This window comes from Pseudonaja textilis, chromosome 12 (genome assembly GCF_049901715.1).
Source record: "Pseudonaja textilis isolate UNSWEBS1 chromosome 12, rPseTex1.2, whole genome shotgun sequence".
NCBI lineage: Eukaryota > Metazoa > Chordata > Lepidosauria > Squamata > Elapidae > Pseudonaja > Pseudonaja textilis.
The window spans coordinates 2,297,764-2,311,514 of record NC_142001.1 but is presented as its reverse complement, the minus strand read 5'-3'; the positions used below and the strand labels follow the sequence as shown (position 1 = coordinate 2,311,514).

At 39.9% G+C, this 13,751-nt stretch overlaps 1 protein-coding gene across 2 annotated transcripts in view; it reads right to left on the bottom strand.

The window, feature by feature from the left end:
- Positions 1–13,751, bottom strand: part of LOC113437917 (vascular endothelial growth factor receptor kdr-like) — a 183,757-nt gene that overhangs the window by 94,975 nt on the left and 75,031 nt on the right. For both annotated transcript variants that reach the window (XM_026703127.2, XM_026703128.2), the window contains exons 5-9: positions 7,638–7,800; positions 6,894–7,030; positions 5,613–5,772; positions 3,927–4,047; positions 308–480 (exon numbers count right to left, since the gene is read on the bottom strand). In XM_026703127.2, the coding sequence (XP_026558912.1) occupies positions 308–480; positions 3,927–4,047; positions 5,613–5,772; positions 6,894–7,030; positions 7,638–7,800 (754 nt within the window). The remainder of the gene's footprint in view (positions 1–307; positions 481–3,926; positions 4,048–5,612; positions 5,773–6,893; positions 7,031–7,637; positions 7,801–13,751) is intronic.

Below are 13,751 nucleotides of genomic sequence, written 5' to 3'. Positions count from 1 at the left end.
TTCCCATCACAGATGGTCCTTCAAATGCCCCCTTTCCTGTGATAGCATCATAGGCTATCAATGGGATGCTATTTTTGCAGTGATCTGACAGTTCTCAATTTTGTTGATGATCCAGCCTGGCGCTAGAATAGTAATGGTAGGAGTGGCAATTGTGGTAGAAACAGTGATAGAAGTTATGTTCTTATAGTACCAACCATAAGAGCATCAACCTTGAATATTAGTTCTCAGTCCATAGGCCAACTCAATGTGTGGCCCTTCTGCTTCACACTTTGTACCCAAGAAGAAATGGAAGAAGCTGGAGACTTACCGAGGACAACAAATTGGAGGGTGAGATTTTTATAGAGACCATGCTTCGGGCTCCTCAAATGCAGTGTAAAATTCCCAGCATGCTTCGGTCTCACATCCCTGATGATTATCCTGTATCTCTCCGGATCTAAGTCATAGCAGTCATTGGCTTTGATCAGTTGGCCATCTTTGTACCTTTTGGTCCAGAAAAAATGGGAATGAAAAACAGCTGAGACAAAGGGATAGAGGGCATCACGTTTCAGAGCAAATTTATTTTTTAAATTTTAATTTAGAGTTAGATATTTAGATATGTTCAGGCCAGTTCAGGCCTCTCTGCCCAAGTGGAATGTTCCCCACTCATCCATCAATTGGATTGGCTCCACAGTATAATTTTCAGTACAGGTAGTCCTTGACGTACAATGATTTGTTTAGTGATGGTACAAAGTTACAACAGCATTGAAAAAGTGACTTCTGACCATTTTTCACATTTATGACGTTTGCCACTTCCCCATGGTCACATGATCAATATTTGGATGCTTGGCAACTGACTCACATTTATGACAGTTGCAATGAATTAAGAGTTAAACTACTGTGTTAATTGCAATGCAGGCATGGATAGGGAAGAGAAACCGATCAACGTTACAGCATAAGCCATTTTTCTTTCTGCTCCTGTTGGCAGGGATTGAAAACTGTGCTGGCCATTTAGGGGAAAGGAGGTTTTTAAAAGCTGCTTTTCCATCCTTGGAGTTAGAGAGTTGGAGAGGGGAGGCAATGATTAGTGTCAATTGCAGGATTTGGAAGACGTTGCCATTTTGTGGGTCTGGCGCAGGCATGGGAGAGCCACGGAATGTCCTCCTGAAAATCCTACGCCTGGCTCGTCGGTCACTTTCTCTGTTGGTTCTATCAAATTCAGAACTCTATTCTTAGGGAGATAAGGCCTGGAGTTTGGATATAGAAAAGCAGAGTTGGAAGGGACCTTGGAGGTCTTCTAGTCCAATCCCCTGCTCAAGTAGGAAAACCTATACCATTCTAGACAAGTGGCCATCCAGTCTTTTCTTAAGAGCCTCCAGTGATGGAGGCACCCACGATTTTTGGAGACAAGCTGTTCCACTGGTTAATCGTTCTCACTGTCAAAAATTCCTCCTTAGTTCTAGGTGGCTTCTCTCCTTGATTAGTTTATTTTCATTATTTCTTGTCTTGCCTTCTGGTACATTGGAGGAAAACCCTCTTCTTTGTGGCAGCAATGGTATCATGTCTCCCCTTTTCACTAGACTAGACATACCCAATTCCTGCAATCATTCTTCATATGTTTTAGCCTCCAGTCCCCTAATCATCTTTGTTGCTCTTCTCTGCATTCTTTCTAGAGTCTCTATGTTTTTCTTATAATATGGTGGCTGAAACTGGATGCAATATTCCAAGTGCGAAGGCATTGCAAATGGCGTCTTTGCAGTTATTTCTTTACATCTCGGTAGTCTTATGATAGTCCTATGCTTATCACCACAATTCGAACCAGGATTTTCTTTGCTAAGCAAGGCGGTTTTTAAGAGACTCACACAGTCATTAAGCAAATCTGGCTTCCCCCAATAACTTTCCTTGACTTTGCTGGAGGTCGACAAACGACCCTGGATTGCTGCAAACGTTGTAAACACGTGCCAGTTGACAAAAGCCAAAATTTTGATCACATGACTGTGGGGATGCTGTGATGGTCATAAGTGTGAGAATTCTCCATAAGCCAATTTCTTCACTACCACTGTAACTTTGAACCATCATTATTGAACAATTGTAAGTTGAGGACAACCTATACATAAAATGGCTAACAGATTGAATGAAAAGCTACAGTTGTAAAAAGTGACTATAGAAGATTAGTTCCTGGAAACTGTTTTCTAAGTAGCGAAGAGTTCACGCAGAAGTAGCTCAGTCTGCCAAACTGATTTCTTCCAGGCTGTGGCCCTGCACATTTCATGTGATGGAAAAGAAACCGCTTTTAAAATGTTTTGCAAAGGAGAAGAACATTTTGTGAAATGGCTGAGATGAGTCATTGGCTACTTGCGCTGAAGATAGTTCTAAGCGATCTAAGACAAAAGAGGTTGCATGCATATCCTGTCTTGTATTGATTTATAACCTGCAGGTTTATTGATTTATTTGTATCCCACCTTTCCCTGTTCCATTCCAAGGAAAATCCTCCAGAAGAACCATCTTAAGTCAGGAAGCAAATACAGCCAGAGAGAAAGGACTGTAAAAGAATAGCACGGAAACAGAAGGAAGGCAACAAATAACCTCATGAACTTGATCCTCATGAAACAATAAAGTAAACTCAAGAACAAACAAATCCTCTGGCACCCCAAATGAGTTAAGAGAAAGAAAAGCTTGTCTTGTCTTGGCAAATAGATAGATTTTGGTATGAAGGTACACAAGGAGAGGCCTTATTGAAGAAAATCCAGATTGAGACCTTTATTCAATTATTAGCCCTCCCAGGGCAACTTTCCTCATAGGTCAAATTATTTATTTATTTATTTTATTTTTATTTATTTATTTTATTTTTATTTATTTATTTTATCAAATGATTATAATACAACAGGTATACGTATAAACATAGTTATGAATACATGAAATGAATACATATAAGAAAAATAGAAGAAACAATAGGGCAGGGACAGTAGGCACAATTGGTGCGCTTATGCACGCCTCCTACAGACCTCTTAGGAAAGGGGTGAGGTCAATAGTAGACAGTCTGAGGTTAAAGTTTTTGGGGTTTGGGGAAGAAACCACAGAGTGAGGTAGAGTATTCCAGACATTGACCACTCTGTTGCTGAAGTTGTATTTCCTGCAATCAAGTTTGGTGTGGTTAACCTTGAGTTTGTATCTATTGTGTTCTCTTGTATTGTTATAGTTGAAGCTGAAGTATTCATTGACAGGTAGGACATTGCAATGTATAATTGTATATACTATACTTAGATCGGACCGAAGGCGGCTTAGTTCTTGGTTTCCTAGGTCTAGAATTTCAAGTCTGGTGGCATAAGGTATTCTGCAATGAGTAGAGGAGTGGAGAACTCTTCTTGTGAAATATTTCTGGACTTTTTCAACTGTGTTAATATCAGATACATAATGCGGGTTCCAGATTGATGAGCTGTATTCAAGTATTGGTCTAGCAAATGTTTTGTATGCTCTAGTTAGTAGTGTGATATTACCAGAGAAAAAGCTACGTAGGATTAGGTTAACATCTCTTAATGCTTTTTTGGCTATGTAGTTACAATAGGCTCTAGCACTAATTAGAGGAAATTATGTACAAATGATGAAAAAAGAAAGAAGGAAGGAAGGAAGGAAGGAAGGAAGGAAGGAAGGAAGGAAGGAAGGAAGGAAAGAAAGAAAGAAAGAAAGAAAGAAAGAAAGAAAGAAAGAAAGAAAGAAAGAAAGAAAGAAGAGAAGGAAAAGGAGAAGAAGACGAAGAAGAAGAGGAGGAGGGGGAGGGGAAGAAGAAGAAGAAGAAGAAGAAGAAGAAGAAGAAGAAGAAGAAGAAGAAGAAGAAGAAGAAGAAGAAGAAGAAGAAGAAGAAGAAGAAGAAGAAACAACAACAATTGCAATTATACTGCTTCCCCAAATCTGATTTTACTGCAGTTTAGGAGCTCCCCCTTAGTCCTTACCAAGCCACATCCGGAGGAGGGAAAGCATCCACCTTCCAAGCCAGCTTCTGTACTTTTTGTCCTGCATGGGCCTCATAATACAGTTGTTGCCTCTTTTTGACAAAATTAATGAAAGCTTGTTCTTCAATAAATGAGAAAAAGAATAGAGTTAATTCCTTTTCAAAACCATCAGATTTTTTTTTTTTGCTGGACATCAAAATAACACATGTAAAAGAACAAATCAGAAAAGAAGACAACCAGGCAGATGTGAAATGGGAAAAACAAGAAACTGACTGGCCACAGTTACAGATTTAAAGCATGTGGTATTTATTTTGCATATGTGCAGTGAAATTTTATTAATTTGAGTCTGAGGTACGGTTTGATCTGAAGACAATTGTGAAGAAGATCCAATGTATGAAAGCAATAGGGACATTTTGGAAACATCCATTCTAAAGTGAAGGCAATAATAATATACAGGCACTATCTTTTCTGGACAGTATTTCTTTTAACCCTTGAATTAATGGGTTTTTTCATAGCACACACTCCATTTTTTTCCTGACCCACAATTGGGTAATTATTAAAATATATCAGCCACACACAGCAGCAGATGGTCCATGACCAGGAAGTGTGATTTCTGTTTGACTTCAGCTGTGAACATGATATTTTTCAAAATGACAAGACATTATGAAACATTTCTGGAATTTCTTGAAGATATTACAAGAATGAAAAGGTCTATCATTCCTTGGGTGATCTGGTACTCGTAGTCCTCAACTTACGACAGTTCATTTGGAGACTGTTCAAAGTTACAACAGCCCTGAAAAAAGGGACTAATGATCATTGTTCATATTTATGACTGCTGCAGCAATGCCAGGGTCATGAGATCAAAATTCAGACCCTTGGCCACTGATTCATATTAACAGCCATGTTGCTAACTTAACAACTGCAATGCTTCATTTAACAACTGCAGTAAGAAATGTCGTAAAAGGAGGCAAAACTCACTTAACAAACAGAAATTTTGTACTCAATTGCGGTCGTAAGTCAAGGACCACCTGTACTTTCAAGTCATACATAGGTGTAACTTTGGAATATTGTGTGATATTTTCCCTGGATGGACCCCCTGACTAGATTAGGATCTAAAACTGACGATACCATGATGAATGGCGACGCTAAACCACAGAGAAAGTGATATAAGCCAGAGTTTCTCCACCTTGGTAACTTTAAGGTGTATGGACTTCAACTCCCAGAATTCCCCAGGCAGCTCTGTTGGTTGAGGAATTCTGGCAGTTGCAGTCCATACACCTTAAAGTTGCCCAGGTTGAGAAACACCTATATCAGCAATTAAGAAGTTGATGGAACAGAGGACACCACTTATTTTTATCCATCAACGTTGACAATATTTGTTAAAAAAAATAAATAAACACCTCTCAACATCAAGCAAACAACTTCAGGGTAAGTTAACTGAGTTGCGGAAGTTGGAAATGCTGAATCTGCTGCCTCTGGTGATGAATGAGTATTTTAAGTCATCCCTGAGTTGAAAGGATTGAGAAGGGAGCTATGTTGGCTTGGCCAGGGTCTTATCAGCGAGGAAGGCTCTCCTAAAACAGTTGTACCAGCAGCCTATCAATATACCAGCTTGTAGAAAAATGGCATGTTCTGACTGCATCTCTTTTGACATCTCAGTTTTCCCATTTTTGTGGTCGTTCTTACTGAATATTGTGACCGTGGTATTGACTTCTATGCCTCCTTTGCCCATATTGAACACTTTGCAGATGTAATGCCCTTTGTCTTCCATTGTGACATTCGTGATAGTCACGTTGCTAGAGCTTTCATAGAAGTCCTGGTCAAACGTCTTTCCTGGCCTTAGTTCCTAGAAAAGAACAAGAGAGAGGCATAGAAAAATGTCCACCAAACTCACTTTAAAAGGATCTCAAAAAAGAAGCTATAGAGGGGAGTATCACGGTATCTTTCGCTAGGATTGATGGGAGTAGACTTCAAGAGCTGTGGTGGTTATATTGCAGTATTGAAGACTAACTGTGCCCACTGCCAGCAGTTCGATCCTGACCAGCTCAAGGTTAACTCAGCCTTCCATCCTTCTGAGGTTAGTAAAATGACCTAGTTTGCTGAAGGCAATGCTGACTCTGTAAACAGTAATGAAGCGGTATATAAGTGCTAGTGCTAGCTAAGGGTTTTAGAAGGTGACTAGGGATTTCCTTCTTTCTGTTTTAAGGTTTAAAAGACTGTACTGTACCACCAGGTGTTTCAAGGAGTAATTTCCTTGTCTGGTTTCAAAAAGAGATCCAATCCTTTAAAGTGTTTTAATATCTTTTTAACATATTTATGTAGGGGTTATTAATCATTCTTTCCATGCTTATTTATATGGACCCAAGGATTTTCAGTAGACCTGCCCTGATGTTGAAGTCGTCCTCAACTTACAACAGTTCATTTAGTGACCATTTGAAGTTACAATGAAGTTACAATGGCACTGAAAAAAGTGACATGATCGTTTTTCACAATGGTCATTTTTGACCATTGCAGCATCCCCATGGCCACGTGATCAAAATTCAGACACTTGGCAATTGGTTCATATTTATGATGGTTGCATCTCCTGGGGTCATGTGATCACCTTTTTCAACCTTCTGACAAGCAAACTCAATGAAGAAGCTGGATTCACTTAACAACCGTGTTGCTAACTTAATAACTGCAGTGATCCACTTAACAACTCTGGCAAGGGTGGTCATAAACCCTTGGACAACAAAGGGGTAAAACTCACTTCAAAAATGTCACAAATCTGGTGCTCAGTTGTGCTCATAATTCGAGGGCTACCTATAGTGAAAGCCCCTTGGTCAACAAAGGACAGCTGAATAGTTACTTAAGAAAGCTAACCAACATTCAGCAGATTCATTTCGGAAGAACCAAGGAAACAGATCTTCAGAAAAGAGAAAACACACTTGGAGCAGGCCAAGGTCTTCCGTCAACTAAGAGACTCACCCTGTTTCCTGGAAATTTCCAAAGAAATTGTAACCGTCCATTCCAGTACACCTGCCCTTTGCATTCCAAACGAAGGGTCTCTCCAACCAGGAGTTTTTGGGGAGTTGCTTTCAGAACCACGTTCCGAATCCGCATCTCTAAAAGAAATAAGAAAGTCAATGATGAAGCATCTCCTCCAGCAACATCGAGTATCACATACAGAATCAACATATTTGATGGGCCTTCAGTCGTATCTTTTAATGGAGAGCATCTAGCTTTGAGGAGTGTTTATGGAGACAAATGCATTTGATTTCCATAACTGGAATCAGGCTTAGTGCAGAATATATAGGTAGTCCTTGGCTTACAACAGTTTGTTTAGCGATCATTTGAAGTTACAATGGCATTGAAGTGACTTATGACCATTTTTCGTACTTATAACCGTTGCAGCATCCCCATGGTCAGGTGATTTACATTCAGATGCTTGACAACTGTTTTATATTTATGACAGTTGCAATGCCCTGGGGTCCCTTTTGTGACTTTTTAACAAGCAAACTCAATGGGGTTGGGGTTTGGGTGGGATTCACTTAACAAATGCGACAAGGAAAAAAATGGGGGCAAAACTAGCTTAACAAATGTCTTATCTAGCACCATCAATTTTGGGCTCAATGTGGTCATAAGTCGAGGACTACTGGTAGTCCAGCAATGGGAAATTATGTCCAAAAAGGACATTTTCAGCACCTGGAGCAAAAGCAGTCATCCACTCACCCACTTTCGAAGTCAAATAACGTGTCTCATATTGGGCCCCGTTGACTGTAGCAACACATTTGATCACTCTATTAAAGAACTCAGTGGAGGGTGAAGTGATTGTGAATCCTTTCTTTGGGTCCCATTCCTTCCTCTCATAGGTGAGAGGATAGGGAGATTGATGCTAAAGAAGAAAAAGCAAATATAAAGATAGTAGTTTTTGTCTGAGATAAAACTACTGTCAAGACTTTCACCTACATTCAGCTTCGCTCACAGTTTGACAGAGAATAGGCATATGGTGGTTGGAATGCAAGGGTGAAGGGAATGGCATCCAAGCATCCTCGGTTCCCATGAGACATTGCTCTCCCCTCAAGGATAACCCGAGCAGATATCCCAGTGTGACCATCTGGTTCCCATAACAAAATGAACAGAAAGAACAGAACAGAACAGAATAGAATAGAATTCTTTATTGGTCAAGTGTGATTGGACCCACAAGGAATTTGTCTTGGTGCAAATGCTCTCAGTGCACATAAAAGAAAAGATACAACCGTCAAGAGTCAAGAATCATCAGGTACAACACTTAATAATAGTCATAAGGTACAATAAGCAATCAAATCGATTTGGTGGATGTAATGGACTTTGGGTGGTCTGTGGGGAAAGGAGGAATGAATTATGCATGCTTTTGTGTGGGTAGCTCCAAGTAAGTGCTAACTCATGAATGAAGGCAAATATATGTGTCCCTATTGTCTACTATTGACCTCACCCCTTTCCTAAGAGGTCTGTAATGGGGCGTGCATAAGCGCACCAATGTGCCTACCATCCCTGTCCTATTGAATCTTTTATTTTTCTTATATGTATCCATGTATTCATAACTATGTTTATACTTATACCTATTATCTTATAAGCGATTGACAAACCAAATCAAATCAATAAAATAAAATATGTGTCCCAGGATAATGTTTCAGGACCCAATCTGGCTCGGTCACCAGGGCCAGAGGTTTACTCCTCCAAGCTTTTGGACTCATGATGGAGCCCATCCTCAAGGAACTTCTCTTTACCAGAATGTCTTCATGAGCTCCAGCATGAATCCAAAAGTTTGGAAGAGTAAACCTCTAGTCCTAATGACCAACCCAGATTGGAACCTACGAGTGTTAGCCATTAGTTGAGAATATTCCTGTGCATAGGCATGAGTAGCAATAAATCAGTTTAACTCGACCTTCACATGTGGACCTGGTCCTTTGTGCTTGACACGAGTTCAGTTCTGTTCAGACCCATCTCTTGTCTCTATTTCTTCACTTAAGGAGCAATGAATCACTCATTGTAATTCTCCAATTCAATCACTGTCACCTTCAAATACAACCTCAGAGATTCTGCCTGAGATTCTGGATTAACTCTAGATTGCTGCCAATCAAGCCAAGAACACTGAATTATACTGATTAATAGATCATATCAGTGGTGGGATTCATTTTCTTTTTACTACCAGTTCTGTGGGTGTGGCTTGGTGGGTGTGGCAGAGGAAGGATACTGAAAAATCTCCAGTCAGAGGTGGCATTTGCCAGTTTTATTTTATTTTATTTATTTTTATTTGTCAATTGCTTACAAGATAATAGGTATAAGTAAAAACATAGTTATGAATACATGGCTACATATAAGAACAATTAAAAAAATATAAAAGAACTATTCAAAATTTCCGCTACCAGTTCTCCAGAATTGGTCAGAACCTGCTGAATGCCACCTCTGGATTGAATCAGTTGTTCTGTCCAATATACCATAACCTAACCCAGGGCTGCTCAACCTTGACCAGTTTAAGATGGGTGGACTTCAGCTGCTAGAATTCTCCAGCCCTACATGTTGCACAAAGCCAACCACATGGCTAGTTTCTGGATCAATATACCCTAACACCTAGAAATTGGGAATAGTTAAGTGAGTCATAATTTTCTTAACATGGTTAAGTACAGTGGGCAGTTATACAGTTATCATAAGCTAGCTTTCTATGATCTGAATTTATATTACTTTATTTTGGGCATCATGTGTTATTTCAAGAGAGAGTCTTAAAGGTGTATGCAGTGTAGCTAAGTAAAAAAATAAATTTAAGCAGCCAAGCAATAGTATGATAGTTTTTTTTTAACAGCAAAAAAGGACAAAAGAAAGAACTTCTGGGTGGGACCTGCATGCTAGATGTCTGAACCATCTTCATCATCCTTATTGATTCTGGTTGGTGGTATGATGAACAGACATTAGTCACTCCTCTAGTTAATCACGAGAACCTAGCCCCTATGGTTTGTAAACCATGATTTTTACCTTAGTGCAGGAGTCTCCAAACTTCGCAATTTAAGACTTGTAGAGTTCAGCTCCCAGAATTCTGGAAGTTGAAGTCCACAAGTCTTAAAGTTGCCAAGTTTGGAAGGCTCTGGCTTTGTGTAACAACTGTTATTTCCTTTTCCAGGATGACAATCTGCCCTGAACTACAACTTGCATGTGTATCTGGACCTTGTACAAGCTTCCCAAGTGCATCTTGCAAAAACTTGCCTACTGTAGAGGGACAAGCATTCTATGTTCCTGGAACAAAAAGCTGAGTTCCTCCTCAACCATAAGGGCTATCATCAGTCAGTTTCCTGTCCCAACTGATTTGGGCTGGAACAACAAGGATATCTGGAATCCTGCTATGTCCCTCTGTAGTTTGGTGTGCTTCACTTTCTCACCTCCAGGGTCTTCCTCCATCCTAACTTATCCTTCACGCCCTATTATGAACTTTGTCTCGCATACCTACAAGGTCCAATCACTGCTGTCCCCAAACTATGGATGTCATCATCACTGGCCACTGAGACCTGTTCTTCCAACTTGTGTCCTTATAATCCCCTGGAAAAGATGACCTGGGACAGCGCTTCATGTTAAGCCAAGCTATTCATTCTTCTACGTTGGCTGCAGCTTGAAGAGGACTTTGGATTAAAAGTCGGGGCCTTGAAGCTGCAGAAGAACAACCGAGCAAGCAGTGTAGTCACAAAAGTTTAATTTTTAGTCTTACAAATCTTTTCTCTTCCGAACCCTACAATAGTACTATATTTCAAGGGAATAAGGGTGGAACTCCTATTTCTTTCTCTTGTAGGGGGTGGGGATAAGGTGGTGGTCTCTTGCCTTTTATGCAAGTTGACATAGAAACCCATTTGTCTTCTGGGTATTTCTATCTATAGGTGAGGAAAGGAAACTGTTTAGAAGCAACAGTGTGTTTTTCTTGGTTATTGGAGCTCGACTCTCTCTCTCTCTCTCTCTCTCTCTCTCTCTCTCTCTCTCTCTCTCCCTCCCTCCTCTATTTCTCATCTGTCTCCTTCTCTCTCACCAGCCAGCTATCTAGTTATGTGGTATTTATTTCTCTATCACTAATATTTGTCTGTCTTTCTCTCTGTCTCTCTCCCCTTCATATTTTTCTTTTGCTATAAAAATATTTTTCCTGCTTTTAGATGGTAATTTCATTGTAAAATGCAAAGAAGAGAAAATTTAATTGGCCTCATCTACATTTTAGGATGAAGGTTATTCCTAGTTTGCAGTCAAAATGAAGATTTAGTGGATCATGCTAAAAATGATTAGTTAAGGTATCCCAAAGTGGCTGGAGTTGGCAGCATTAAACCGGAACACATTTTTGAAAAGGAAAAAAATCCTATAATCTCATGACTGAAGGAGCCCTTTCTATATGCAACCCACGTAGAAATTGGGGAAGGGCTTTGATACTGTGAGCCTCCTTGATTTTTTTGACTCTCTCCCCATGGATGACCCAGCTCCAATAGATCCCTTTCCTATATTAATAGCATTTTTGGCAAAGTGTCGTGGCAGTTTAGGGCAAACTTGAGTGATTCCGAGCAGGCTTAATTTCCTTTCTGAGGTTTTCGCAGGCCCCCTGGGGAAGAGGAACAGCCTACATGGTTTTGTTCGACATTAATTTTAGATACATATTATGTGTGTATTGTGTGTATATTCAAAAGCCTGAATTTCAAGCGCAGCTCAAGCATTAATCACAATCAGCTGACACAAAGAATGAGCTGCTTTCTAGCATTAGCAACCTCTCCAATTCCCCATAAATATCTAAGGAGGATAGAGGGCAGCCGTTTTAAAGGATAATGGAAACACCAGAATTGTAATTTACAAGGGGCAAACTATGTTGTTTCAGAAATTGTGAAACTGAATGGTGCTGAATATTTAAAACTCTGCATTTGAGGATCTCCTGATGATCAGATTTAAAATATATATGTACAGAAACATTGCATATATATATATATATATATATATATATATATATATATATATATATATATATATATATATATATATATATGATGGATAGACATACACCCCATATTTCACATATTAAATGAAATTGCTTGTGCAATATTCAAAAGTTGTTATGAAAGGAGAAAAGGAGTCGCAGCTGATTTTACCCCAACCTTCAAAAGACCCTGGTTGCTATTTTTCCTCCCTCTCTTTCCTGCCGTTTTATCTGTGAATAGTTATTAAATTTGGAGGAGGATGTTCTAAATTTGTCAAACCGTCAGGCTCCTTCCTTCCCTACCCCCACTTCAGTTTCCTGTGAGTAAAGGAAGCCGCCAACCTGGCTCCACACGTAGTATTTCCAGACAAGGCCAAAATAACAAGGCAGCTTTCCTTAAATGGGAACAGAAGGATGGGCGCCCAAGGTAAACACACCTCTACAGAAAGCCTTATCCGCTTTCCTGGAGATGTCTCTCAAGCCAGCAGAAGAGACCCCTTCCTTTTGGGATCTGAATGTCAGCCCCCACCCCACCCCTCCTGTCTCTTTCAAAGGAGGAAGAACAGTCTTTGGCCCAGACGTCCCAGCAGCCTGAAATGGAAATATCTGCCCATCCTTCTGAAGGTCTAGGACAAGGTCCCAGTTCAAGACTGAGCAACAAATGAAAAAGGTTTGACTCGGTTCCAAAGATGGGGAAGATCAGAAACCAGGCTTCTGAACTCCTTTCCCTTTCCTTAAGGAGATGTTACCTTCAGGTTTCAGAGTGGCTGCTAAGCTGGTATTAATTCTCCATATATTTTGACAAAAGTCAATAGAGATGTTAAGCCAAGGCTTTCAGGAAGCCAAAGCTCTTGCTACACCAGCCAAGAAGGAGAGAGAAGAAAAAAGTCAAGAAGGGGTTTAATTTCAAGATTATGAAAATGTGTGTACTTCTGTGTGTGTGTGTGTATGTTTTGAACTGAGTACTTTGAGAAGGAAAATTGCTCTCTTTGTAAGAAAGTACTGTTTCATTAAAATTAAAGAAGTTTCTCATTCTTGCCAATTTTTATTACTTTGGCAGCTACCAAATATTATGAGTAACATGCTGCTACTGTTAACCATCAAAGATTGCCAGCTCCCGTTGCCTGTTTAGTTATACAGAGCATCAAACACCACCCCACAACTACTCTAAAACCCATGGTAAATACCAACAATCAAACACAGATGAAATGGCCATTATTAGTCTGTATTCAAGACTTTGAGATTGGCTGAAGATCATTCTATATAAAAAAACAGCTTTTAAGAAGCAAGGGGTGACTTCTGGAAAAAAATTGCCTCATGAGAAGAGTATGAAGCAACTTAATACACATAATTATACTCTTGGAAGTACAGTGGTATTCTGCTTATTTGTCAGCTTCTTTACTCCACAGAAAGAGTGACTGTGAGTTAAATCTACATGATAGCAAACTCAGCTATGGTAGGACAAATTTTATGGTGGTCTTCCTAAAGCTGTTTCATAACTGGAGGCAGAGAAAGTGCTAGTGCAGTACAGCAGTATTTTTTGGTATGCATATCTGCTTCACTTTAAAACTTCCAAGGCTGCCCATGTATCTAATCTGAGAAAGCCTCATGAGGGCTTCTCTTGAGGTTGGAGGAAAGACAGGGAAACCAGGGAGGCTGTAGGCTACTGAGAGGACAATAATACAACAAAAGCACAACACTCACACACAATCCTTAGAATCATAGGGCTGGAAGGAACCTTAGAGGTCTTCTAGTACAACTCCCTTCCCAAGGCAGGAGTCCTATCCCAGAAAAATGGTTGTCCAATCTTTTTTTAAAAACCACCAGTGATGGAGACCACAAGGAGGCAAGCTTCTTGGACTTCCAGTTGTTCTTCT